This window comes from Coregonus clupeaformis, chromosome 19 (assembly GCF_020615455.1).
Source record: "Coregonus clupeaformis isolate EN_2021a chromosome 19, ASM2061545v1, whole genome shotgun sequence".
Classification (NCBI taxonomy): Eukaryota; Metazoa; Chordata; class Actinopteri; order Salmoniformes; family Salmonidae; genus Coregonus; species Coregonus clupeaformis.
This window is the reverse complement of record NC_059210.1, coordinates 22,385,645-22,403,335: the sequence shown is the minus strand read 5'-3', so window position 1 is coordinate 22,403,335 and position 17,691 is coordinate 22,385,645. Positions and strand designations below refer to the sequence as shown.

The 17,691-nt window shown below is 41.2% G+C and overlaps 1 protein-coding gene across 3 annotated transcripts in view; it reads right to left on the bottom strand.

Moving 5' to 3' along the window:
• The window catches only part of LOC121532102 (coronin-2B), a 62,916-nt gene that overhangs the window by 22,590 nt on the left and 22,635 nt on the right, over nucleotides 1–17,691 (bottom strand). For all 3 annotated transcript variants that reach the window (XM_041837803.2, XM_041837802.2, XM_041837804.2), the window contains exons 3-4: nucleotides 8,413–8,529; nucleotides 5,239–5,388 (exon numbers count right to left, since the gene is read on the bottom strand). In XM_041837803.2, coding sequence (XP_041693737.2) covers nucleotides 5,239–5,388; nucleotides 8,413–8,529 — 267 coding nt within the window. The remainder of the gene's footprint in view (nucleotides 1–5,238; nucleotides 5,389–8,412; nucleotides 8,530–17,691) is intronic.

Genomic DNA, 17,691 nt, shown 5'->3' with positions numbered 1-17,691 from the left:
AATCTTCCGTCCTCGGTTGCAACACTCACTACAGAGTTCCAAACTGTCTCTGGAAGCAACGTCAGCACAATAACTGTTTGTCGGGAGCTTCATGAAATGTGTTTCCATGGCTGAGCAGCCGCACACAGGCCTAAGATCACCATGTGCAATGCCAGAAGAGTGGAGGCTGTTATAGCAGAAAAGGGGGGACCAACTCCATAATAATGCCCGTGATTTTGGAATAAGATGTTCGACAAGCAGGTGTCCAAATACTTTTGGTCATGTAGTGTATATATTTTAATACAGTTGAAGTTGGAAGTTTACATACACTTAGGTTGGAGTCATTAAAATTCATTTTTAAACCACTCCACAAATGTCTTGTTAACAAACTATAGCTTTGGCAAGTCGGTTAGGACATCTACAAGTAATTTTTCAAACAATTGTTTACAGACAGATTATTTCACTTATAATTCAGTGTTTCACAATTTCAGTGGGTCAGAAGTTTACATACACTAAGTTGACTGTGCCTTTAAACAGCTTGGAACATTTCAGGAAATGATGTCATGTCTTCAGAAGCTTCTGATAGGCTAATTGACATCATTTGAGTCGGAGGTGTACCTGTAGATGTATTTCAAGGCCTACCTTCAAACTCAGTGCCTCTTTGCTTAACATCATGGGAAAATCAAAAGAAATCAGCCAAGACCTCAGAAAAAAATGGTAGACCTCCACAAGTCTGGTTCATCCTTGGGAGCAATTTCCAAATGCCTGAAGGTACCACGTTCATCTGTACAAACAATAGTACGCAACTATAAATACCATGGGACTCCTAGAGATGAATGTACTTAGGTGCGAAAATTGCAAATCAATCCCAGAACAACAGCAAAGGACCTTGTGAAGATGCTGGAGGAAACAGGTACAAAAGTATCTATATCCACAGTAAAACAAGCCCTATATCGACATAACCTGAAAGGCCGCTCAGCAAGGAAGAAGCCACTGCTCCAAAACCGCCATAAAAAAGCCAGACTATGGTTTGCAACTGCACATGGGGAAATGTCCTCTGGTCTGATGAAACAAAAATATAACTGTTTGGCCATAATGACCATCGTTATGTTTGGAGGAAAAAGGGGGACGCTTGCAAGCCGAAGAACACCATCCCAACCGTGAAGCACAGGGGTGGCAGCATCATGCTGTGGGGGTGCTTTGCTGCAGGAGGGACTGGTGCACTTCACAAAATAGATGGCATCATGAGGAAGGAAAATTATGTGGATATATTGAAGCAACATCTCAAGACATCAGTCAGGAAGTTAAAGCTTGGTCGCAAATGGGTCTTCCAAATGAACATTGACCCCAAGCATACTTCCAAAGTTGTGGCAAAATGGATTAAGGACAACAAAGTCAAGGTATTGGAGTGGCCATCACAAAGCCCTGACCTCAATCCTATAGAATATTTGTGGGCAGAACTGAAAAAGCGTGTGCGAGCAAGGAGGCCTACAAACCTGACTCAGTTACACCAGCTCTGTCAGGAGGAATGGGCCAAAATTCACCCAACTTATTGTGGGAAGCTTGTGGAAGGCTACCTGAAACGTTTGACCCAAGTTAAACAATTTAAAAGCAATGCTACCAAATACTAATTGAGTGTATGTAAACTTCTGACCCACTGGGAATGTGATGAAAGAAATAAAAGCTGAAATAAATAATTCCTCTACTATTATTCTGACATTTCACATTGTTAAAATAAAAAGTGGTGATCCTAACTGACCTAAAACAGGGAATTTGTACTAGGATTAAATGTCAGGAATTGTGAAAAACTGAGTTTAAATGTATTTGGCTACGGTGTATGTAAACTTCCGACTTCAACTGTATATATACAGTGGGGAAAAAAGTATTTAGTCAGCCACCAATTGTGCAAGTTCTCCCACTTAAAAAGATGAGAGAGGCCTGTAATTTTCATCTTAGGTACACGTCAACTATGACAGACAAATTGAGATTTTTTTTCCAGAAAATCACATTTTTAATGAATTTATTTGCAAATTATGGTGGAAAATAAGTATTTGGTCACCTACAAACAAGCAAGATTTCTGGCTCTCACAGACCTGTAACTTCTTCTTTAAGAGGCTCCTCTGTCCTCCACTCATTACCTGTATTAATGGCACCTTTTTGAACTTGTTATCAGTATAAAAGACACCTGTCCACAACCTCAAACAGTCACACTCCAAACTCCACTATGGCCAAGACCAAAGAGCTGTCAAAGGACACCAGAAACAAAATTGTAGACCTGCACCAGGCTGGGAAGAGTGAATCTGCAATAGGTAAGCAGCTTGGTTTGAAGAAATCAACTGTGGGAGCAATTATTAGGAAATGGAATACATACAAGACCACTGATAATCTCCCTCGATCCGGGGCTCCACGCAAGATCTCATCCCGTGGGGTCAAAATGATCACAAGAACGGTGAGCAAAAATCCCAGAACCACACGGGGGGACCTAGTGAATGACCTGCAGAGAGCTGGGACCAAAGTAACAAAGCCTACCATCAGTAACACACTACGCCGCCAGGGGAGTCAAATCCTGCAGTGCCAGACGTGTCCCCCTGCTTAAGCCAGTACATGTCCAGGCCCGTCTGAAGTTTGCTAGAGTGCATTTGGATGATCCAGAAGAGGATTTGGAGAATGTCATATGGTCAGATGAAACCAAAATAGAACTTTTTGGTAAAAACTCAACTCGTCGTGTTTGGAGGACAAAGAATGCTGAGTTGCATCCAAAGAACACCATACCTACTGTGAAGCATGGGGGTGGAAACATCATGCTTTGGGGCTGTTTTTCTGCAAAGGGACCAGGACGACTGATCTGTGTAAAGGAAAGAATGAATGGGGCCATGTATCGTGTGATTTTGAGTGAAAACCTCCTTCCATCAGCAAGGGCATTAAAGATGAAACGTGGCTGGGTCTTTCAGCATGACAATGATCCCAAACACACCACCCGGGCAACGAAGGAGTGGCTTCGTAAGAAGCATTTCAAGGTCCTGGAGTGGCCTAGCCAGTCTCCAGATCTCAACCCCATAGAAAATCTTTGGAGGGAGTTGAAAGTCCGTGTTGCCCAGCGACAGCCCCAAAACATCACTGCTCTAGAGGAGTTCTGCATGGAGGAATGGGCCAAAATACCAGCAACAGTGTGTGAAAACCTTGTGAAGACTTACAGAAAACGTTTGACCTGTGTCATTGCCAACAAAGGGTATATAACAAAGTATTGAGAAACTTTTGATGTTGACCAAATACTTATTTTCCACCATAATTTGCAAATAAAATCATAAAAAATCCTACAATGTGATTTTCTGGAAAAATAATTCTCATTTTGTCTGTCATAGTTGACGTGTACCTATGATGAAAATTACAGGCCTCTCTCATCTTTTTAAGTGGGAGAACTTGCACAATTGGTGGCTGACTAAATACTTTTTCCCCCAGCTGTATATACAGTGGGGAGAACAAGTATTTGATACACTGCCGATTTTGCAGGTTTTCCTACTTACAAAGCATGTAGAGGTCTGTAATTGTTATCATAGGTACACTTCAACTGTGAGAGACGGAATCTATAACAAAAATCCAGAAAATCACATTTGATGATTCTTAAGTAATTAATTTGCATTTTATTGCATGACATAAGTATTTGATACATCAGAAAAGCAGAACTTAATATTTGGTACAGAAACCTTTGTTTGCAATTACAGAGATCATACGTTTCCTGTAGATCTTGACCAGGTTTGCACACACTGCAGCAGGGATTTTGGCCCACTCCTCCATACAGACCTTCTCCAGATCCTTCAGGTTTTGGGCTGTCGCTGGGCAATACGGACTTTCAGCTCCCTCCAAAGATGTTCTATTGGGTTCAGGTCTGGAGACTGGCTAGGCCACACCAGGACCTTGAGATGCTTCTTACAGAGCCACACCTTAGTTGCCTTGGCTGTGTGTTTCGGGTCGTTGTCATGCTGGAAGACCCAGCCACGACCCATCTTCAATGCTCTTACTAAGGGAAGGAGGTTGTTGGCCAAGATCTCGCGATACACGGCCCCATCCATCCTCCCCTCAATACGGTGCAGTCGTCCTGTCCCCTTTGCAGAAAAGCATCCCCAAAGAATGATGTTTCCACCTCCATGCTTCACGGTTGGGATGGTGTTCTTGGGGTTGTGCTCATCCTTCTTCTTCCTCCAAACACGGCGAGTGGAGTTTAGACCAAAAAGCTCTATTTTTGTCTCATCAGACCACATGACCTTCTGCCATTCCTCCTCTGGATCATCCAGATGGTCATTGGCAAACTTCAGACGGGCCTGGACATGCGCTGGCTTGAGCAGGGGGACCTTGCGTGCGCTGCAGGATTTTAATCCATGACGGCGTAGTGTGTTACTAATGGTTTTCTTTGAGACTGTGGTCCCAGCTCTCTTCAGGTCATTGACCAGGTCCTGCCGTGTAGTTCTGGGCTGATCCCTCACCTTCCTCATGATCATTGATGCCCCACGAGGTGAGATTTTGCATGGAGCCCCAGACCGAGGGTGATTGACCGTCATCTTGAACTTCGTCCATTTTCTAATAATTGCACCAACAGTTGTTGCCTTCTCACCAAGCTGCTTGCCTATTGTCCTGTAGCCCATCCCAGCCTTGTGCAGGTCTACAATTTTATCCCTGATGTCCTTACACAGCTCTCTGGTCTTGTCCATTGTGGAGAGGTTGGAGTCTGTTTGATTGAGTGTGTGGACAGGTGTCTTTTATACAGGTAACGAGTTCAAACAGGTGCAGTTAATACAGGTAATGAGTGGAGAACAGGAGGGCTTCTTAAAGAAAAACTAACAGGTCTGTGAGAGCCGGAATTCTTACTGGTTGGTAGGTGATCAAATACTTATGTCATGCAATAAAATGCAAATTAATTACTTAAAAATCATACAATGTGATTCTCTGGATTTTTGTTTTAGATTCTGTCTCTCACAGTTGAAGTGTACCTATGATAAAAATGACAGACCTCTACATGCTTTGTAAGTAGGAAAACCTGCAAAATCGGCAGTGTATCAAATACTTGTTCTCCCCACTGTATATATATATATATATATATATATATATATATAGAGAGAGAGAGAGAGAGAGAGAGAGAGAGAGAGAGAGAGAGAGAGAGAGAGAGAGAGAGAGAGAGAGAGAGAGAGAGAGAGAGAGAGAGAGAGAGATAGACAAAGAGAGGAAAGGAATGTAAGGAATACTACAGAAATTATTTACTGATACCTTAAAGTCGTAGCCAGCGCTGAAGAGGATGCCACTGCAGGTGGGGTGCCACTCTATGAGACCCACTCGTCGGCTGTGTCCATACAACTCCAGCACCGCCTCGGACATGTTCCGCCTCAGCCCTCCCTCTGGAATCTCCCATATCCGCACCTATAGGCCAAATATAGATGACGGTCATAGACATGTGATGTCATCGTGGAATGCTTTGCCTCCAGAGGTTACTCAGGCAAAAAGCAAGTTTAGCTTTAAAAAACAGAAAAATAAAACATATTGTATCACATCGCCTCTCCTCTTTCTAAAGATCTAATTTAACTGTACTGTATATACGAATATGTACAGTGCCTTCAGAAAGTATTCTCACCCCTTGACTTATTCCACATTTTGTTGTGTTACAGCCTGACTTTAAAATGGTTTAAATTCAGATTTTGTGTCACACACAATACCACATAATGTCAAAGTGGAATTATGTTTTTTGACATTTTTACTAATTATAGTAATTAAAAATAAAAAGCTGAAATGTCTGGAGTAAATACAGTGCCCTCCACAATTATTGGCACCCCTGTTTAAGATGTGGTCGAGGACTTCCAAAAATTCTCCTTTTTTTTTAAACAACATAGAACCCAAATGCAAAAAAAGAGAAAAATCCAACCTTTTATTTAAGTACATTACTTTGGTGTAAAAAAAAATCACACATTTAGAAATAAAAAAACGTGAAATCATGTGTCCCACAATTATTGGCACCCCTGATGTTAATACTTTGTACAACCCCCCTTTTGCCAACAAGACAGCACTTAATCTCCTCCTATAACATTTCACAAGATTGGAGAACACAGAGAGAGGGATCTTTGACCATTCTTCTTTGCACAATCTTTCTAGATCATCCAGTGTCCTGGGTCCTCTCTTATGCACTCTCCTCTTTAGCTCGCCCCACAGGTTTTCGATTGGGTTGAGGTCTGGGGACTGAGATGGCCATGGGAGGACCTTGAGTTTGTGACTGCTGAACCATTTTTGTGTAGATTTTGCCACATGTTTTGGATCATTATCCTGCTGAAAGACCCAATGACGACCCATCTCCAGCTTTCTGGCAGAGGCCATCAGGTTTTTATTTAAAATGTCCTGGTAGTTCAAAGCGTTCATAATGCCATGCACCCTAACAAGGTTCCCAGGGCCTTTGGAAGAGAAACAGGCCCACAGCATCACAGATCCTCCACCATACTTCACGGTGCGCATGAGGTGCTTTTCGGCATGCTCATCTTTTGTTTTATGCCAGACCCACTTAGAGTGTTTGTTGCCAAAAAGCTCAATCTTAGTCTCATCTGACCAAAGCACACGATCCCAGTTGAAGTCCCAGTGCCGCTTAGCAAACTCCAGACGTTTACGTTTGTGAGTGTTAGTGAGAAAAGGCTTTTTCCTTGCATGCCTCCCAAACAGCTTGTTGGCATGTAGAGAGCGTCTGATGGTTGTTTTGGAGACTTTGTGACCCAAAGATGCCACTCTTTGATGCAATTCTGTGACAGTGAGCTTAGGACTTTTTTTTACTTCTCTTACCATCCTCCTCATTGTGCGTTGTGGCAAGATAAACTTGGGACCTCTTCCAGCCTTGTTTGTCACCGTTCCAGTTGTTTTAAACTTCTTAATGATTCCTCTGACTGTAGATACGGGCAAGTTAAGGCGAGTGGCTATTTTCTTGTAGCCATTGCCTGACTTATGAAGGTCGACACAAATCTGCCTTACTTGAATGGTGTGTTCTCTTGTCTTTGCCATGTTGACAAATGGGTAAGAGAATTAGGCCTCTGTGTCACGTCATATTTATACCCCAGGGAAACAGGAAGTCATGAATTACTAATTAAAAGTTCCTAGATACCCTGACCAACTTTAGCAACTACAGAAAAATATATTTAAAAAAAAATCAATTAAAATTTTCAGCGGAATTGTTAGGGGTGCCAATAATTGTGGGACACATGATTTCACGTTTTTTTTCTTCTAAATGTGTGATTTTTTTTTTACCACCAAAGTAATGTACTTAAATAAAAGGTTGGATTTTTCTCTTTTTTTGCATTTGGGTTCTATGTTGTTTAAAAAAAAAGGAGAATTTTTGGAAGTCCTCGACCACATCTTAAACAGGGGTACCAATAATAGTGGAGGGCACTGTAAGTATTCAACCCCTTTGTTATGGCAAGCCTAATAAGTTAATGAGTACAAATTTGCTTAACAAGTCACATAATATGTTGCATGGACTCTGTGTGCAATAATAGTGTTTAACATGATTTTTGAATGACTACCTCATCTCTGTACCCCACACATACAATTATCTGTAAGGTCCCTCTGTCGAGCAGTGACTTTCAAACACAGATTAAACCACAAAGACCAGGGAGGTTTGCCAATGCCTTGCAAAGAAGGGCACCTATTGGTAGATGTGTAAGAAAAAGAAAAAAAGCAGACATTGAATATATCCATTTGAGCATGGTGAAGTTATTAATTACACTTTGGATGGTGTATCAATATACCCAGTCACTAAAAAGACACAGGTGTCCTTCATAACTCAGTTACCGGAGAGGAAGGAAACCGCTCAGGGATTTCAACATGAGGCCAATTGTGACTTTAAAATTGTTACAGAATTTAATGGCTGTGATAGGAGAAAACTGAGGATGGATCAACAACATTGTAGTTACTCCACAATACTAACCTAAATGACAGAGTGAAAAGAAGGAAGCCTGTACAGAATACAAATATTCCAAAACATGCATCCTATTTGCAATAAGGCACTAAAGTAAAACTACAAAAAATGTAAAAATCCACATTTCTGTATTTCAATTTCAATAAATGTGCTAAAATTTCTAAAAACATGTTTTCACTTTGTCATTATAGGGTATAATGTGTAGACAGGTGAGATTTGTTTTTATTGAATCCATTTCGAATTCAGGCTGTAACACAACAAAATGTGGAATAAGTCAAGGGTTTGAATATTTTCCCCTATGCACAGGAATACACGCATGCACACACATGGAAACACACACACACAGACGTGTGCACACACGCACACAGAGACATGCATGTGCGCACACACACAGACACACACACACACACACAGACATGCACACTGCACATGCACACACCCACGCACAGACACGCGCACACACATACACACACACACCAATGATTGTTGTTACTCACAGAGCAGTCCTCTGAGCAGGAGGCTATGATGTTGTCGATGAAGGGGTTCCATTTGATGTCCAGCACGCCTCCCTGGTGGCCGCACACTTTAGGGTGGTGAGGTTCGATTCGCCCAGCCTGGAGGAGCACATGGAGGAGAGAAACAGAGACAACACAAAACAGATATTGTAAATAGTACAAAAGCATGATCATTCCTTTACATAATCTAAATATGCTGATCAAAACTCAATCCCATGCTCAAAGCCTTGTTGAACTCAATGAGCAAGATAACTCAGGATATTCGTATTCAACAGAATATTGTCACCAAGAAAAATGACACATACCACCAATACATAACATAAAATGCATCAAGAGGGTTGACACCAATATTGACAACCAGTGGTTACCCCTAATGCCCACAGAATGGTGCTACTGTACTGTGCCATACGTTGCACAGCATGAAGCCTTTCACATCATCCTGCTCCCCTCAGCATCTCTGAGGTATTGGATCTTAGGGTCAAAGGCTGGGTCAATGATAACAAAATGCTACCGAGTAGATGCATTTTCATTTTGAGTAGATGCCTTTTGATGTGTATAGGGAAAGTGAGCAATAATGCTATTTTGACAGAAACCACACAAGTAAAGTATATGATTTCCAAAATGGGGATGGAAGGAAATCCAGTTGGAAGTACAAAGGAAAGTAGCCTAATCTGTAATTAAAACACGCCTCACAGGCCACAGTGCTATCATTGCTTAATAGAACCCATTGTATCTGTGACATTGTCAGCCTTTGTCTAAAAGTGTCTGATACAACAGTTAGGAGAGAAAGAGAGAATTGTAAGACAGGAGGGTCACATGACTGAAAAAGAGGATTCAAGCTAACTCTGTACCAGTCACACCATCTAGCATGGCTGTTTACAAGTGGTAAACTGGAAGATGTAGTAGTGACTAATATGGGTTAATCCTATGATAAGTGGGCCTATACAAGCCCATATGACCTAGACAGGAGCAGAGGAGCCTGTCGCTTAAGCTGAGGAACCCTTGTTCACGATCACCTCTACTAATTGGCTATTAAGAGCAAGATTTTAAAGCTGTAGGCTATCCTTCTCTTCATGACCAACAATTAATCAATGTTTCCCCAATCAAAAATCCCCATTCCCCACTCCTTAATGCTTAACACATTGGTTTCTGTGCACATTGTTTCCTCTAATAAATATAGCTTTTTACCTGTTACACATCTCAGTAAAAGAAACGTTGTATGTAGGCCAGTGATTCTTTTTTTAATCCTCGTTCATGCACACCTCACACCAGTGACAACAGACATAGCATAGCCAACTATTGAAACATTCAATGGCAAAGAAGTTATATGTACACTACCGGTCAAACGTTTTAGAACACCATTCAAGGGTTTTTCTTTATTTTTACTATTTTCTACATTGTAGAATAATAGTGAAGACATCAAAACTATGAAATAACACATATGGAATCATGTAGTAACCAAAAAAGTGTTAACAAATCAAAATATATTTTACATTTGAGATTCTTCAAATAGCCACCCTTTGCCTTGATGACAGCTTTGCACACTCTTGGCATTCTCTCAACCAGCTTCACTTGGAATGCTTTTCCAACAGTCTTGAAGGAGTTCCTACATATGCTGAGCACTTATTGGCTGCTTTTCCTTCACTCTGCGGTCCGACTCATCCCAAACCATCTCAATTTGGTTGAGATCGGGGGATTGTGGAGGCCAGGTCATCTGATGCAGCACTCCATCACTCTCCTTCTTGGTAAAATAGCCCTTACACAGCCTGGAGGTTTGTTGGGTCATTGTCCTGTTGAAAAAAAAATGATAGTCCCACTAAGCCCAAACCAGATGGGATGGTGTATCACTGCAGAATGCTGTGGTAGCCATGCTGGTTAAGTGCGCCTTCAATTCTAAATAAATCACAGACAGTGTAACCATCAAAGCACCCCCACACCATAACATCTCCTCCGCCATGCTTTACGGTGGGAACTACACATGCAGAGATCATCCGTTCACCCACACTGCGTCTCATAAAGACACTGCAGTTGGAACCCAAAATCTCAAATTTTGACTCCAGACCAAACAACAAACTTCCACCAGTCTAATGTCCATTGCTCGTGTTTCTTGGCCCAAACAAGTCTCTCCTTATTATGTGGTCCTCTGTAGCTCAATTGGTAGAGCATGGCGCTTGTAACGCCAGGGTAGTGGGTTCGATCCCCGGGACCACCCATACACAAAAAATGTATGCACGCATGACTGTAAGTCGCTTTGGATAAAAGCGTCTGCTAAATGGCATATTATTATTATTATTATTGGTGTCCTTTAGTAGTGGTTTCTTTGCAGCAATTCGACCATGAAGGCCTGATTCACACAGTCTCCTCTGAACAGTTGGTTGAGATGTGTCTGTTACTTGAACTCTGTGAAGCATTTATTTGGGCTGAAATTTCTGAGGCTGGTAACTCTTATGAACTTATCCTCTGCAGCAGAGGTAACTCTGGGTCTTCCATTCCTGTGGCGGTCCTCATGAGAGCCAGTTTCATCATAGTGCTTGATGGATTTTGCGACTGCACTTTAAGAAACTTTCAAAGTTCTTGAACTTTTCCGTATTGACTGACCTTCATGTCTTAAAGTAATGATGGACTGTCGTTTCTCTTTGCTTATTCAAGCTGTTCTTTCCATAATATGGACTTTTACCAAATATGGCTATCTTATGTATACCCCCCCTACCTTGTCACAACACAACTGATTGGCTGAAACGCATTAAGAAGGAACAAAATTCCACAAATTAACTTTTAAGAAGGCACACCTGTTAATTGAAATGCATTCCAGGTGACTACCTCATGAAGCTGGTTGAGAGAATACCAAGAGTGTGCAAAGCTGTCATCAAGGCGAAGGGTGGCTATTTGAAGAATCTCAAATATAAAATATATTTTTATTTGTTTAACACTTTTGTGGTTGCTACATGATTCCATATGTGTTATTTCATAGTTTTGATGTCTTCACTATTATTCTACAATGTAGAAACTAGTAAAAATAAAGAAAAACCCTTGAATGAGTAGGTGTTCTAAAACTTTTGACCGGCAGTGTAGTGCCAGTGGTAGAAATAACTAAGCACGTTCATTTGGCAGCAAAAGGACCACGTGCGCACTGTGAGCAATAGGTGAGAGGGAAGAAGCCTTCATACTTTGCATGTCCTTCTCATCGCTCTCAATCTTATCTATAGATTATTATACATTAATTTGGGGGGGTTTTGCCTATGAAATAACCATCTTAGGGACGCCGAGCCGAGGTAAATTTGCAGGACAGGTAGCTAAGAACAATCAAGTTAGCTTTAAAAAGTGATCTAGTCCATTAGCTAGCTAGCTAGCCAAGACATTTAGGTAGTTGAAAGTATTTTCATCCTAGGCTTTAGCAAGGTTGTTGATAATTTCATGGCTGCAGATGTGAAGAATGCTTCATGTTCTAACATGCTAACAATGTGAATTGAATTTGACTTGGCTAGATAAACTGACTTGACAGAAAGTCCTAATCTGGTTAGGCTCTAATGCACAGAAATGAAATATTTCCTCATGGCTAACATGACATTTAACAGTTGTTGTTGTTGAGTGTGTTTATCATAGGCTGCTTACATTTGTGTTTGGTTCTACTGATATTTGTCTCACTCACTTTTTTGCCCAGGCTACTCTTTCAACACATACATTGTTTCCGTTGCTCGTGGTAACATGAAATCCCTGGTTTTATACCCAGGTAGAGGACTTGGAGAGGACAATGCAACAGCTGGGAAGGAGACCTTGAGGCAGGGGTGGACACATATTGGCAAGTAGACAGTATTTGGCATGACAGGCCCCCTGGAGGTCAGGGCCCCTGGGCACATGCCCTGCGTACCCGGTCGGTAATTTGGTGATGATTACTAAGCTACAAGGTTTAGCTAGCTGGCTAGATTACTTTACCTAGCAATCTAACAAATGTTATCTGACATGGGCTAATTGAGTGAATGTCAGTGACTGACATAACAAGTGGAAAACTGCTGATGCACTACCAAATTTAGAAATTAAACCTTGTGTATTGTACTTTTCTAACTCTCAACAGTAAGTTGAGAACCACACTGTGTTCCGACTGAGACTACTTTACCTAGCAATCAATACTTTTTTTGCTGACATGGGCTAATTGAGTGACTGTCAGGGACTGACATACAAGGGCGTAACTTTATGTTGGATATTGGGGGGGGTCAGGGTCAATGGGTTCCGGTGTCCACACCCCTCTAGCGGGGTACGGGGGCATTGCAGTATTAATTCATAAAATAATTCAGTGACAGTCAAAATATAACTCTTCAATATGGACCAAGCAATAGATTTCAAAATAAACCAATCAGTATGGCGTCATGCTCAAGCAATAGACTTCAAAAATACATAGCAACAACTCATTGTCATTTACCATCAAGTAAATAACATACACATTCAATAACAGTCAATAACCGATTGCAACCTTATACAAAAGTGGGCGTATAGTGGTACAGAGAGAAGTCAAATCTTCAGTCTCAATTCACTTAAATGCACAAAAGTCCTGTTAACGCCTGTAACTGCCAGAATTTTTTTTTTGGCATAGTATTATTTTCCTATCTATGGTAACCAGCTTCTCCTGGTGGATACGTAATACGGCAACATGGTTCAATCTGCTTTGTGTCATTGTTGAGCGCAGCCACTTCTTCAACCTCCATGACAACTAAATTAAATCAGAATGCAGACAACAACATTATAGCACTTGGGCTACAGTCAGCAAAGATGAGGAGTTGAACCAATAGTTGCAATCTTTGTGAGATGTACATTTCTGTGCAACCTGCTTCACCAGACTGCATTCTAACCCAAATCCCAAATCCTCCCCTGATGACCTGTTCGTCCGCTCCCTGTGCCTGAACATGAGCCACATAAAGCCAGTAGCCTGCCACTTTACAGTGGGGATTGTTTTTTTTTTAAATCAATCAAACTCATCAGGTCAACGTCTAGTTTTGATTTAGCCTACAGTTGGTTGAGTTGTCAACTAATGTGAATTCAACGTGAAATCAACAAAAAAATTCACCGTGCCATTGGATTTAGGTAAAATGTTTGGTGAAAAAAAATACTACATTCCCTTACATTGATTAGTTTTTTCAAATCCAATCAGTTTTCCACGTTGATTCAATGTCATCACATTGAATTTCTTGGTTGATTACGTGGAAACAACGTTGATTCAACCAGTTTTTGCACAGTGGGATCGTTTTTGTTACTAAACAACCCACCCGTCTATTGGGAACCGCTTTGCAATACCCCTGGCCTAGCCATTCAAAATGGTTTCTATGTTAAAATGAAACTGCAACCTTGCAATGCAAGGCTTCATTTTTAACACCCTAGAACAGTGGTTCCCAAACTGTGGGGTGCGCCCACCCCCCTAGTGGTCGGCACAAAACAATAATATATACAGTACCAGTCAAAAGTTTGGACACACCTACTAATTCAAGGGTTTTTCTTTATTTTTACTATTTTCTACATTGTAGAATAATAGTGAAGACATCAAAACTATGAAATAACACATATGGAATCATGTAGTAACCAAAAAAGTGTTAAACAAATCAAAATATATTTTATATTTGAGATTCTTCAAAGTAGCCACTTTTTGCCTAGATGACAGCTTTGCACACTCTTGGCATTCTCTCAACCAGCTTCATGAGCAATGCTTTTCCAACAGTCTTGAAGGAGTTCCCACATATGCTGAGCACTTTTTTTCCCTTCACTCTGCCGTCCAACTCATTCCAAACCATCTCAATTGGGTTGAGGTCGGGTGATTGTGGAGGCCAGGTCATCTGATGCAGTCATTAGAGAGCTTGCCAGAAATGTCCAGATCAATGAGCCCATGTCAGATAAAGTTTTTTAGATAGGTTTTTTATCCAATTGATTTTATTGTAATGTTTGAGTCACTCAAATACTGTATCAAATGAACACACATATTAGACATGGCAAATGTGTAGAATTGCAGGATATGAGCTCTACACATGCAAAATGTTCTCTCCGCCAACAAGAGTGGTGTGAACTAGTGATGCGCGGGTTGACTCATAACGGGCGGGTTTAGGGATAGCGGATGAAATATTGCGTGGATGAAGGGCGGGCGGGTGGCGGGTTGAATAAAGACAAAATAATACCTTAAAAAATGTATAAATGTATAATTATTGTGCAATTTATATATATAGGCTACATTTACGTTTTTCTTTCATTATTTTAGTATATCTGGCATTCGTGCATAAGCCTAAGCTTTAAGGCATAACTGCATGTGCGCCAAATAGCCTACACGCCAATCGCCAAATGCTTTTGGTAATGGGCAGAAAAAGTTAACGTCGATCCACGGAGGCAAAAAGGACAATGTCCGGAGTTTAATTCAATAAGAGAAAAGCTGCAAAATGGAGAGTTGAAAATAAAGAGAAGGGAGGGCCAGAAAAGAAAGGTTTTGGGAAGATTTGGTGAAGTGGTAAAAGAGGCTATGTTATGTGTGATGTTTGTGAGGCGCTATAGCCTACAAATTCGACAGTCACAAGACAGGTACTTCAAATAGGTCTATGGCAAGTCAAGGGAACTGTAGCCTACTGTTCAGATGGGTTAAATTGAAACTGAAATCTAGACATTGACTGTAGGTCTATAATCTCTCACATAGCCTTAATATTAATTCTTGCAGAATTAAGCATTTCTTGCAGTCAAATTATACACTAAAGTAGGCAAAATTTTGACTTGGGAACAGGAGTGGAGAAATTTGATTGATTTCTTTCAGCATCTTGAGAGAATGCAAATGCGCAGTTAGATACTGTCTGTAGAAGTGCTATCTTTATCAGCATCATAAAAGCTGATAGTATTTCAGCCCCATAAAATATGCATCCAAGCCAAACTGAAATCTTATCAGAAACATATTTGTCTTTTTCACACCTTTCTATTTCCTTATAACCAACCGGTCAAACTGCCATTTGAAAGTTTTGCACAGAAAGTCATTCCCGTTTTTATTTGGTTAGGCTATTGCATTTTCTCCACGGTCACTAAACGTCTTTGCTCCGCGAAAGGAGCAGAGATGACAAAACGTTACCGATGTGAACTAGATTGAAGCATTCATTCTATCTATTTATGACATTATTCTGGTGAACAACAGTTTATTTCGTGTTCTAGAGCAACATACATTGACAGAAGAGAAGCTGCATGTAAGCTTATGGACAAGTTGACTAACAAATAGCTGACCAAAATGTCGGAAATTACAAGCAGAAACCAGTGGAGGCTGCTGATGGGAGGACGGCTCATAATAATGGCTGGAACGGAGCAAATGGAATGGCATCAAACACATGGAAACCATGTTTGATGTATTTGATACCATTCCACTGATTCCGCTCCAGCCATTACCATGAGCCCGTTCTCCCTAATTAAGGTGCCTCCAACCTCCTGTGGCAGAAACATATCTAAATCATAATAATAATAATCCTGCACCCCCTGTCAAAAAATCGTTACGCAATCTCTGACTGTAGCCTACAGCGCATTTTCTATATTACCGGGTTAGGGTCAGGTGCAGACCTCAGATTTTCACTTTATCACATATAGTCGGGCAGTTGCAGATGGGTTATTAGCAATTGCGGGTGGGTGTGGGTAAACAAACAGCTGACCCGCGCTGCGGCTCACCACTAGTGTGAACAGTTTGTGTCATGAACAGTGCTTGTGCCCAGAGAAATAGACATGGCATGCGTGAGCAGGGGGAGTGCGGGATGTTCCCCAATGCTGGAAGGGCTGAGTGAAAAAGTTTGGAAACCCCTGTCCTAGAATAGTGACACAGGGCTCTATTTTTGGCTGGTGGTATGGACGCACAAGTGTCAAACACATCTTAGGTTGTAATTTCGTCATGTAAAAACTGGTGCACTAGCATTTTCCAGCCCTTATGCCCGGTTCAGTGGCGATTTTAGCATGTCAATCTTGGTGGGGCAAACCCCCACCAAAAAGTGGGATGCATACCAGCAAAGCCACTAAACAACACCAAAGAATACATTAATTGCACTATAACGGTGACAAATGGTGCCCATAAACTGTTAGGGCCTACATAAAGCTGTCCCAACAGCAGAGTCCCAACATCTTACCACTGCTACACCTGGCTATCAGCGGAGCCTTGTCTGGCAGCGAAACAGTTCATTCAGCCTCATTTACTGCCTTTTAAAAAAACATAGCTGATATGGCTGACTTGCTTAAACAAATGTGGTTTCTACTGACAATTGAGATGTACAACATATGGCATAAGGGGACGACAAGTGGATAAGAGGCAATCCGTAATTTCCATGAAGGCATTAATGAGCGAGCTAGGACGGACGTAGTCAATATAACTATTTGTTTAGCACTTTTGAAATGTACAGTGACAGAATTCAGAACATGGGCCGTTCTTACAGCATTCTCCCTGTACACCAAGTCAGAACTGTTGGATAAATAAAGTGGGCATATAAGCAGACAATGAAAGCTCTTACAATATTAAATGATTACATTTCTCTAAAACAGGTTATAGGCTACATGTGCACCACCAAGTCAGAACAGTAGGCGAAATTAAGAGGGGAAAATATACCAAATTATTAGGGTGAGGCACATGGGCTACTAACAGCTTACTACACAACATACACTTACTATAACTTTCTTAGCTACAGTATACATATCTCCCTGGCATATTACATCATTTATGCAGCAGCATACAATAAATTTTTGGCCTCAGCTTGTTGCGCTATGCTCACTTGAACAGGAAGGTGGCACGGCGGTCCTTCGTGGGCAAATTTTGTCATCAAAGTCTGGTATTCTCTGGATTTATGGTGCTTTCAAGACAACTGGGAACTCTGAAAAAAACTCACTGATCTTCAGGTTGTAGCTCTAGAAAGAGGCCCAAGTTCCCGACTTACAATTCCGAGTTGGATGACCGTTCAAAACGTATTTTCCCAGTCGGAGCTCGATTTTTCCCGAGTTCCCAGTTGTCTTGAACTCACTGAAGTCACATTTTCACAGTTCCGAGTTAACAGTTGTTTTGAGCGCATCACAAATCATGCTTCATTGACAGCATGGCCAATGTTGAATGTTTATCATTTTAAACTTGGAAAAGAGACCCTTAATCCCAGATTTGGGACCACACCGCCACTCCACTGAATAGCAGGTTAGTGATTTACATTTTAGTCATTTAGCAGACGCTCTTATCCAGAGCGACTTACAGTTAATTGAGTGCATACATTTTCATACTCGCCCCCCATGGGAAACGAA